We start from the raw sequence: 10,904 nt of genomic DNA on the forward strand, positions 1-10,904 counted from the left end.
TCTCTCTCTCTCTCTCTCTCTCTCTCTCTCAATAGAGACTATCTCCGTAGGTAATGGAAGCACAGCTAGAACCTGTCTGTATGGGACGCTGCCTAGTCAACCTGAATACATTCTTGCAAGGATTCCCTATAGCAGATGCAAAGTCCCTGAAAACTGAAACCCTGCCTCCCTTCTCCTGGGACAAACAGCCATTCCCTCAAGCCACCAAAACAGCGCCCCCTGCAGGGCCCTGATGCAGAAAATTTCCAGTGGTAGAGAGCGAGCCTGAAGCAGAAACACTGCACATTGTGTACTCAGGGCCACTCCAGCTCTCCTGACAGCCTTCAAAGCCAGCTGAAGGGAAAGCAGACCCCCAGAAGCAGGATTCTGGGTCTCCTCTGAAGTCTAGAGCTCTCCAGACAAAGAGCAGGGCCTAGAAGGCAGATCTCAACCTGGTATCCTTGCCCAGCTGCAACGCTCACCCAGAGTCTGAGTCGAGTCGGCATGCCATTTTTAATGTTCCTGCCAAGAGTGCCCCCCACCGAGCCCCCACCACTTCTGCAGGCAGATTAGCTTTCAAATGTGAGCAGGGACAAAGCTGGCTCAGAAGACTTAACTCTGCCCGATGGGTTTAGCCTAGCTTCAAAGCTTCCTCACTGGAACCAAAGGAGCAGGCACATCTCAGTGGGGGAGGGGAGGACCAGCTGGGGGAGGGGAGGACCAGCTGGGGGAGGGGAGGACCAGCTGGGGGAGGGGAGGACCAGCTCAGGGAGGGAAAAAAAACGGAGCATGGCTCCGAAGCCAGATTACTCATCGCCACGACAGCTTGCAGCCAAGTGACACAGCAAGACCTGTCATGGTGGCCACCATCAGAAAAAAGAAGAAACTCAGTGAAGAGTCTGTCACCGTCTTCTCCCTTGCCTGGATCCTAGTCTCACCTGGTCACCTAGCTCCCTCAAAATCTCAAGGCAACTTGCTTTGTTATCTCTGTAGCTGGTCTCTACTAAGCAGTACTTGGTGGAGTTAAGTATCTCCGTCGAGTGCCTTCTATCTTCCTATGCGTGTCTGACTCCATGGAACTCAGAGCAGCTCAACAGGATGGTTTCCAACAAGTGCTCAATAAATGTGTGCCACGCTCCTAGGCCACAGGGCATCTATTTGTCCTTTCAATAGAAGAAAACAGAGACTCCACATGTTTTGCTGATTGTATTTTACAAACTAAGGAGAAAGGAGGGAAGCCTGGAGCTCTTTGTAAATTCTTTTTCTTTCTGATAGGAGGAACGTTTCAGAGAATAGGAATTAAGAGTGAGGGGGCAGGGAGAGGAAAGGCCAAGGCAAGCCAGGATGCTGGGTCCAGACCTGTAGCTGCCCATCCTAATGTGCTGGGGAGGCAGGCAGACCCCACCTACACAGTTCCCACCCTTGGCAGCCCTGGGTTCAAGTGCTGCACATAGGACAGGACAGATGACCTCTTGATTCCAAGACTTCCTGGCCTAAGAAAACTGATCTGCCTTAGCCTTACCAACTGGAGGCTCCTGTGCATGGATCGGGCATTCAGCAAATAGTTGTGGAGTGAGTGAATGGACCCAACTGGGACCCAATACCCTACTAAGCCATAGAAAGCCTGCTGCCAAGTTCAGCCAAGGGCAGCCAAGCCCAGGAGGTAAGAGCAGCCAGGGTGTTACTCGGAGGTAGAGGCCGGCTGGTGTTTGCTGTGTTTGCTGTGTTTGCTGGGGCCAGGCCTGGCTGGGCTGGGTAGAACTGGGGGTTCCAGAGCTCTTACTATTTCAACTGGGGATTTTTCTATCTCTCCCCTCCTCCTCCTCCTCGGGCCTTCCTGATTGACAGCAATTGCTGGCTCTCACATGATTTAAAAATAGATATTAAGACCAGGAAGTTTAATTTTTAATGCTTTGGAAATGAACACAGGGCTGGCATTCCTTCACAGCCAGGTTCCAAGGGTCTCTCAGTGTATCTGCCAGGCGCTTCATCAGCAAGATGACCTCAGCAGCCAGACCTGACCCCACCCCATATCCAAAGATCTGCTTGTAAGCAGACTCCTAGGGAACCATCCCTCACTCCCAGCACTATGGGAAATCCCTAACTGTCTCCCCCTGTGCTGCCTGCTGCGCCTGCATCTCCTGCATGGAGAGATGAGCTGAGGCCAAGGCCCAACCTGACTGCTTTCTAGAATCCCTCAAGCCAAAAGGTACTCCACAGATTCGCTATAGCACTATAGGTTTCCTTAATTCACCCTACACAGACCTTAGTCTAGAGCCCACAAAGGCACTTATGGTGTGGCCATGCTGATATGGACCGTGTGTGGCTAAGGTAGTGGAGAGGCCTGCCCTGGCCACCTATGCCCAAAGACAGAAAACAAGAGGAGCCTGACGTTCAGGAAGATTAACCAGAAAACGCCCCCTGGCACTCAACCTGTGGTAGCTCTATGTCTTCCTTTCCCTTGCTCTAGCAGACACACTCAACACTGTCTCCTCTGCTACTAATTGGCCTTTTTAAAAAGGAGCAATCCACAAGGAATAGGCTTCCAAGGGAGCCAGGGTATCCCTGCTCTGCCAGCCATGACTTAAAGTGATAGGACAGCTCTGCTGGCAAGCAAGAGAAACGATGTATCCAGAGTGGCAGTTAGGGTACCCGTCTGCCCCAGCCCCCTCCATCTCAGACAGAACTGGATTCAACTGGATTCACATTGGGAGGAACTGGGCTGAGATCAGGATTTGCTGGCCAGAGAAAAAGCCGTGTGGCTCCGGCACAAAGAGATGCCTCTTGTAGCCCCACCCCCACCCTCACCCCCACAACCACCATCCCCTTCCCCTTAGCAAAAACACTCCAGGATATTCACTTAATCTCTGCTTGGAATATTCTTCCAGGCACTCCTGATAGGATCCAGAGATACATGGGCTGAAAATTGTGTAGACTACAGGCCTCCTATTCCTGACCATTAAGAAGCCAGAATTCTCTGTGGCCCTGAGAATCAGGGTCGGGTGGAAGGGACTGTGAAACGAGGATGGCCAAAGATCCCGCTTCATTCTCTCCATCTATGTCAGGCCCCAAGAAAAGCTGCCCTCCTGGGTGCCCCCAGCTCCCCTGGTGCACTGGGCTGCCTACCAGGCTAGAACTGTCTGACTGAAGCCAGCATGCCAGGAACAGACCTGGACCCCCACCAGCAGGCAGGCACCCAGCAGCCCTAGAGGCACCTGCCCCTTTCTTCGTAAGAGGGAGGAGCAGGAACAGCCCAGCTCCACTCAGTCCTGCCCAGAGTGATGTCACCAGACCCTCACCAATGCCACTGCACTCAAACTTCCCCCCAGTGGTGAAGCAGGCAGCCAAGGGGGCTGCAGCGTGAGCCCACCAGAACCACACTGAACCAGGACTCCCCCAGAAGCTCCATCATATAGGAGGTGTGGTACTGTGTCTGGGAGATGACCAGCAGGCTCTGGATCCTGACTAGAGTCAAGTTCAACTCCAGGCCTCAGAAAAAGCCTCTCTGGACCACGACAGTAAAATGTGATGGCTACATGCCCTAACTCCTGATCTCAGTGGGCTGAGTTCGACCCCTCCGTCCCTCCACTGTCTTCATTTCCTCCTGTGCTCCCCACTCACTGTGCAACAGAGCATCAGAGTCCTCCCAGGAAGTCCTCCTAGGAACCTTGCACATCCTCCCTACCACACTGTCTCCTCTCCTTCAGCACTTTCACCTGCTCCACCCTACATCAAGCTGAGAAGCACCTGCCTGGAGAAGGTCCTCACCTGAGTCCAGCATGAGGACTCACCATCCCCACATCCCTCCAATTCCCAGAGAGCACTGGCAAGTACATGGGGAACCATTCCTCTTCTGCTAGATTCCCCATCCTTCCTAAGATCCGCCCCTGACTTCTGCATCTCATGTGGTAGTGGCATTTAAGAAATGTGTCTTTGAAACTCAACTTGCCCTAGTTTGTGATTTGTCATCAGAATTCTGAAAATACTAAGTAATTAGGGTGTCGGGTAGTGGGATAGTGCATCTCTCTTCTCTTCCAGGGGAGTTCTAATTAGGAGCAGGTAGTAAGATCTCTAACTTCTAACCTCACACTGGAAAGGGCAGGTGCGTCAACAAAGTGCTGCCATGTTTGTAGTAAAGATAAAATCACTCCTCACACCAGGGCTTGAGGTGCTGGAAGGGCCCTCATTATCAGCAGCTTTGCTATCTAACTTCTCTTCCCCATGATGTGGGACCTGGGGATCCTGACCAAGCAACACCACACTGTGATTCACTCCATTTGGTTGATTATAAACATATTACAGGTCCCCTGCCCCAAACCAAGCTAGAATCATTCAGAAAGCACCACAAGCAGTTATACCAACTTCGGCCAGCAGGCGGCGAGATGAGAGTGGCCAGGAGCCCAGGCTGCTGGCTGGGTGAGAGTCACTGGTCAAAAGGCTCTAAATATCTACGTCCACAGAGTCTTCATATAATTAATATGTGTGCAGTGGGGCAAACCAAAAAGGTAGAATGAAACTATGAAAAAGGAAAGAGAAGGTTGGAGCAGACAGCAAACATGACAGCACTGGTGTAGACTGAGACACCAGGGAAACGCACAAAAGTACTTGGCAGATAGAGATCCTGGCAAAGGAATGGAGAGAGCATAAGGCACTGGCCACAAGACGGTGACAGAGTAATTCTTAACATTCCAATGGTTCTCGTCACCAGAGAATCAGAGTCTCTGACCCAGCGTTCCTACAACTCCAACCACGTGACAGGTAACCCTAATCATCACAGCGCCCCTCCCCCTCCCCACCCCCACTATCCCATCCTGGAGTATGGAAACACCCACTTCATCTCAGACCCGTCTCAGAGGGGAAGAAACCATGCACTCAGGTGCCTCCTTGACCCCCAGGCTATCACAGAGCTAAGGCAGTAAGGACCGTGAAGACCATCCATCCTAACAGCCTGGATGGAGAAGCAGCCCCAATCTTAAGGGGCGCATGAGTCACTCAAGGTCACACAAAACTCTAACAAAGAACAGAAGGCAGAGGGGACTCACACTTCTTCCTTCCAAGCCTAGAGCTTCCTTCCCCTTCTCCAGAAAAGTGGCCCCCTCCACATATACCCCCCCTCCAAAGTTTTTCTTAAAAGTGGATCACTCCACAGGAGATGCACACTACTGCCATGCAGCCTCGCTGAGATGTCTTTCTCCTGCCCCCAGGCTCCTCCTGGACCATGCTTGGCAGCTGACGGCCTCCAGCCAGTGGCAGGACGGAGCCTGGGGATGAGCCAAACATCTGTACTGAGTAGTCTGAGCTCTGGTGAAGAAAGACGGAGGCAGTTAGTAGTGAGGACGAAAGAAGCAGAGATGAATTAAGTTTTCATCCAGTTTGTGTAACTCGTAAGGACTTGTGCACACAGTCACCAGTGTCACACATGAGACAGATGATATTCCCAAGCCAGCCCATCCATTGACACTTTCTCTAGAAAAATCATCTCCCTTTGTCCTTTTTTCTCATCCTGGAGGCTCCTGGAGCCTGGGAAAGAGTGGCCTGGCCAAGTGCTGGCTGCCCAGTCCACAGCAATCCCTCAAAAGCAGCAGCCTGTCCCTCATCCTGTATGGCTGCTTCCTCCTCTTCCTGGGAGCCACCTAAATGAGCAGGGGACTGTGACCTCCACACCCCCACCCCACTCCCACGATGCTACAGACTGGCCTCCTGCCTTCAGGAGCAATAGAAGAAACTCAGAAACCATCCCCACAGTCCCTCGCCAACCCAGGGGCACAGCTGTGCCGTCTGACCCACACCCATTGATGCAGGTTCCCTGGTGCAGGTACTTCAGTGTGCCTTTTCTTGGGAGAAGGAAGCAGTGGCAAACTTTCCAGCTTCCTGGGAGCAGAACATGTCTCTCCTGGAAGACTGACAAGTTGAAGCCTCCATTCAGCCATGGATAAGAGAGAAAAGGGAACAGAAAGATGCAGGGAGTGGGAGGGTGCCTGCAATTTTTAAAAGCACTTACCTTTGGGCAGATAAGGTAGAGCGAGGAAGATGTAGAAGATATTCCTAGGGTGGAAAGCAAGGAGAAGGAGCAACGGAAGACTCAACAGTAAGGACTTACCCAGAATATCAAATTGAAGAGGAACATCGTGTACTTCAAGCAGCAGAGACAGCCCCTGGCCATGTTGCACTTCTTAAATTCTAGGAGGAACACAAAGGACAGGTCCAGGTAAAACACCACGTACTTGCTGCCTTTGGGCGCATTGTACTTGTCAGTCTTAATGCCGGCCTCCGTGCGGCTCTGACCCCGCGAACCCGCGGTGCCGTAGAAGGCGCCAGCCGTGAAGCCGCGGCCGAACGGGCGGCCAGAGGTGGACGGCTTGGCAAAGTCCGAGTCCTTGCTGTCCAAAGATGGACTCCGGTGGATCGAAGAATCCTCGCTACTCGACTTCTCCATGCTCGCCTCGTTCCCGGGGGGCACGAGGGGCGGGGGGCATTGCTCCCAGAGTGGGACGGAGGGGGCAGCCCGGTCGGGCACGGGTTCTGAGCAAGCTGGCTGTTGGAGCTTTGCACGCCCCCTCTCTGCACCTGAGAGCAATAGCGGAGCAACCAACTGCCGGGGGTTCACCGCCTCTGGGACGGCGCCCCGCTCCCAGCCTTAGCCCGCTGGCCCGGGAGGGCTCTGCGGCACTGCTATAAGCACGCTTGGGGAGCCGGCTCGACTGCGTAACTAGGCTTCTTTAGGGAGGCTGCAATTTGACTGCTCTTTCCCCGGGCGGCTGCACCACCGACCGGACGCTGCACTCGAGGCGAAAGGGCGCTGGGATCCAAGCTCCGCAGGCACGCCTCTTCCAACCCGGATCCCCACCACTTTGCGGGCGCTCGGCCTCCCTTGCTCCGCGACTTTGCGGAGCCGCTGCCGGCCCTGGACTGGCCGGGTGCGCCGCGGGCAGAGAGCCTCGGATCCGCTGCAGCTGCAACCGCTGGGCTTGCCCTGAGAAATTCCAGCCCCTTCTCTCGACTCTGAAATCGCCTAGAGCCCCTTCCCCGGGCTCTGGGCCCCGCCCCCTGCTTTGCATCCGACCAATGGGCTCAAGGTCTGCCTGGCTCCGGTAGGGGAGCTACCCCCCTCCCCAATGACACAATATCTTTAATAGGATTAGCGGTCTGCTTGTGTGCCTAAACTAGTGTGCCCAGAGCCCTTCTAAATGTCAAGGGCTCAGCAGCTAGAAATGAACTAACACCTCCATGGGAAATCACTGGTCTCTTGCCCCAGAAAGGGCCGCGACTAGAGGAGGGGTTGAACTGGAGACACCAAGAACCCAAGGAAGCCAGAGGATAGGTCTGGGGAGAAAGGCTGGAAGGGAAAGAAACGGCGGCCACTACTAGGCTGGCCTCCGCCCCCTAGGAACGTCGGGCCTGTCTAGCCTGGGGCACATGGTCCCAAGCAGTACCTTTACACACACACACACACACACACACACACACACACACACACACACACACACACCACGCTTTTGCACACGTGAGAATGGCTACTGCGCACCGGTAGAGGGACCGCAGCAGAGACGCAAGGTGTAGGAAAGCGCCCTCAGGCCTCCGCGGGGCGCGCCGCCCTCCCTGCCCCCTCCACGCGCACACGCACGCGCGGCTCCGAGAGACTCCTGCAGCTGCGCAAGCCCCGGCCTCCGCGTTCCCGAGTGGGACGGCGGGCTGCAAGGGGCTGGCGGCTCAAGTGGGGCACTGCTTTTTGCCAGCAGAAGAGCAAGGTAGCAATGCTTTTTTGGTCACACCCGGGTCCTCTCGGAGCCGAGGTCAGAGAAAAGAGAGGAGGTATGTGCCAGCCAGAGGAACATCCAAAAACAGCCCTTGATCCTCTTGTGAAGCGCTGCAATGAAGACAGCCTCCCCTGGGCTTATATGCAGAAGTCTGCATTGCTGACCTGGGGCCACCACGGCTCGCAAATGATAAGAACTAGAAGACTGAGGGGGGTGGGAGTGAGGGGGACAGACACTGAGTCTCTCCTTTGTGCAGTGAATCAGTGTGGGAGCTAAGTTTTACCAGGCTCCTAGCATCTAACAAGGAGCTCAGCCTCTGGAAGGTACTCTGTAGGGACGGCTAGATGGAGTCTACCCTGCAACCCCCAACTCTCTATCCTGAGCCCCAAGGGGGAGCCCTTGAGGAAACACCGGAGTACTACTGACTGCCCTTTGGGCATCACAAAATCTAGTTAGGACAGGAAGTTACTGGAGGCACAGATAGACTCAGATGGCTGTGGCTGTGCCGAGGGGGGCAGTGATTCCAACTAGGGGGAATTCACCTTCACTTGCCCCACCACCACCCTAGAGGTGATAACTCTTGAGATCTGTTTTGACTCTTCTGGGTCCCTTCTGAACTCAGAAGCAAAGCTCTGTGTGAACAACCACCACTGGGTCTCTCCTTTGGGGACCAATGGTCCTGAGATACTGTCTGAAAAAAAAAAATAACAAAGACAAAAGAAAAAAGAGCAAATGTCTAGCTGGCTCCCGTGGGAAAGCTGAGCTCTTTGACCAGGACATCTAACACCTCCTGTCCTCTTCAGCCTCACCTGCCTGCTCCACTTCTGTCTTAGAGCATTACTTCTGGTGGAGGCACCCACCAGCTGCTCTCCCCTGGCTGGCCACCATTCCTCCTGTCAGTGTGGAGTTCAGGAATACCCAGGTGTCTTATGTGTGGAGTGAACCAACAGGGGTGAGACCAGTCAGAGCAGGAAGGCTCTGAACACAAGATGGTACCGTTATATCTCGGAGGGAATGACATGTCCGCAAGGGTCCCATGCTAGCCCCTGCCTGATTAGTCTTTTCCCATCTCTTCTCCCTAGCTCACGCCTGCACCAGTCACACCAGTCTCCCCTGGTCCCTGGTCTGCCCCATCATTGTGTCTGATTAGAAATGAATGTGTACCTCCAGGGCTTGGGACCAGAAAGTCAGGTGATAACAGGCAGGCAAGAGAAGAAGGCTGCCCAGTGTCACGGCCCTGCTTCCCCTAGTCACCCTTGTCAAAGCTACAGTGAAGTCTCACTGTGACACTTGGCTGAGTCACAATCAGACTAATAAGAGAAAATGCAGTTCATCAGCCTTACATCCACCAGGTTGAACCTACCACATAGGTGTGGTGACCGTTCTGTTTTAGGGAAAAGGAAACGGTAGGTTTGGGTGTGCTTTCCAAGCCCATGTGTCCTCCTCTCTTGGATCTTAAACACTTGATGCCCTTGGCAGTCTTCCAGTCTAACAGAAAAAGTACGAGAGGGAGTCTGAGATGGCATGGGGTTGGGGGTGTGGGGTTATTAGGTAAAAGCATACTGAATTAGGGGAAAAGGGAGAAAGATGGCTGGGGTGGTGCTCTTGCCAGGACAGGTAATCAGCCAGGTCCTGAGGGCTGTAATAAAGAATGGAGAGAGGGGAGGTACAACAGAATGTAGGAGGAAGAGAGGTACTGTACCCTGTCTTAGGACAAAAGCAGTTGGAGCCATATCGCACCCCTCCCCTTGAGGAAACCATTCTAGTAACAGGACAACATGGGCAGGTTCCTGGGCATCCATAACAGGATGAATGGGACAACCCAGAGGTCCCAGGAGCCCAACAGCTAGCTTGCTAGCTCTGGACACCAGCCTTCTATCCTGGCTCCACTTGTACCCTGGGAAGTCCAACAGAGTGATGCAGAGCCTACATAGCAGGCTGAGTGGGGAGAGCTGCCCTGTGGCCCTGCCTTGGACCAGGACTTTTTGAAGTGGGTAGCGGAAGAAGGACTTGATTGTGGCCCCCCCGCTCAGGAAGCAGTTGAGGGAGCAGGCCTGGGTGAGAACAGGAGCCACTTTGCAAGCTACTCTGTGTAGCATGTGAAAGTTGGAGCTATACTCTGCAACGTCCGAGGAACCAGGCCTGTGGTCACCGTGGGGCCTAGGAAGCTGCCCACATCTGGCAACGGGGGGGGGGGGGTACAGAGAGACAGTGAAAGGCTAGCACTGGCTGCTGTAGTTCCTTAGATCTGGGATTCCAGTCGCTACTCTCCCAGTCCCTCTCAATCCTCCCTATCAGGTCCAGAGGAGCCTGAAGGCACTGGCTGCTGCTGAGAGGCTGAGGGGCTCTCTGCATGCAGACAATGCAGACCAGCTTTCCCCCTCCCAACACCCCAGGATATTTTTTTAAGCAAAAAAAAAAAAAAAGGAAAAAAGAAAAGAAAAAAGAGAGCAAGTGCAGAACCCTCAAAGAAGAGCAAGAAAAGTAAATGTGAGAAACCGAGAAGCCGGCATTCCAGATCTGACTGGCAGCCAGGAGACAAGGACGTCCCGGGAAATGCCAAGCGCTCTGTGCCTCTACAGAACTTCCCAGGCACCAGGAGGGGCAGGGCTCAGTCTCCCGCGATTTCCTCACCAGGTGTATACCTCTGGCTCAAGCTGGCCACTCCTGTATGTGATGGTGTGTGGCAGCATCTCACAGCCCTAAGCTGAGCCACGACACCAGACTTGAGGGGGGCCAAAGGTGCTGCTTGCAGCGACCAGGGATAAGCAGGCTGGAGGACCCTGTAGAAGGCAGGTTCACACCCCAGGCTCTAAACTACAAATTTGGCATCTTTGGCTGTAGGAGTGACTGCCAAGCAAACTCCTTAGGAGAGAGTGAGTGGTGGCTAGCTGGAGTCCCACCTCCCAGAAGTCCACATGGAGACTCACTGGGCAGGAAACAGCGCAGAGGCCACTTTCCCATTTGCTAAGGAAACAAAAAAAACGGCTAGAATCTGGATTCGGAATGGAGGCTAACAATGGCTGTGAAAAGGTGGAGAGTCGGGAGCTAAATGAAGCTGGGAACACACTACTCCAGTTATCCCAGCTCTTGGGAAGCTAGGTCAGGACTGTGAGTTCTAGGCCATGCTAGGCTACACAGTGTGTGTGGGGGGGGGGGGGGGGGGGG

The 10,904-nt window shown here is 54.0% G+C and overlaps 1 protein-coding gene across 4 annotated transcripts in view; it reads right to left on the reverse strand.

The window, feature by feature from the left end:
- Tspan9 (tetraspanin 9) overlaps nucleotides 1-10,904 on the reverse strand; it is a 180,347-nt gene that overhangs the window by 64,756 nt on the left and 104,687 nt on the right. For 3 of the 4 annotated variants that reach the window (XM_021165588.2, XM_021165589.2, XM_029478922.1), the window contains exon 3: nucleotides 6,080-6,159. In XM_021165588.2, coding sequence (XP_021021247.1) covers nucleotides 6,080-6,142 — 63 coding nt within the window. In that variant the 5' untranslated portion in view covers nucleotides 6,143-6,159. Of the gene's footprint in view, nucleotides 1-6,079; nucleotides 6,983-10,904 lie in introns of those variants that run through there. The other variant, XM_021165586.2, reaches the window with a different exon arrangement.

Source organism: Mus caroli, chromosome 6 (genome assembly GCF_900094665.2).
Source record: "Mus caroli chromosome 6, CAROLI_EIJ_v1.1, whole genome shotgun sequence".
Lineage (NCBI taxonomy): Eukaryota > Metazoa > Chordata > Mammalia > Rodentia > Muridae > Mus > Mus caroli.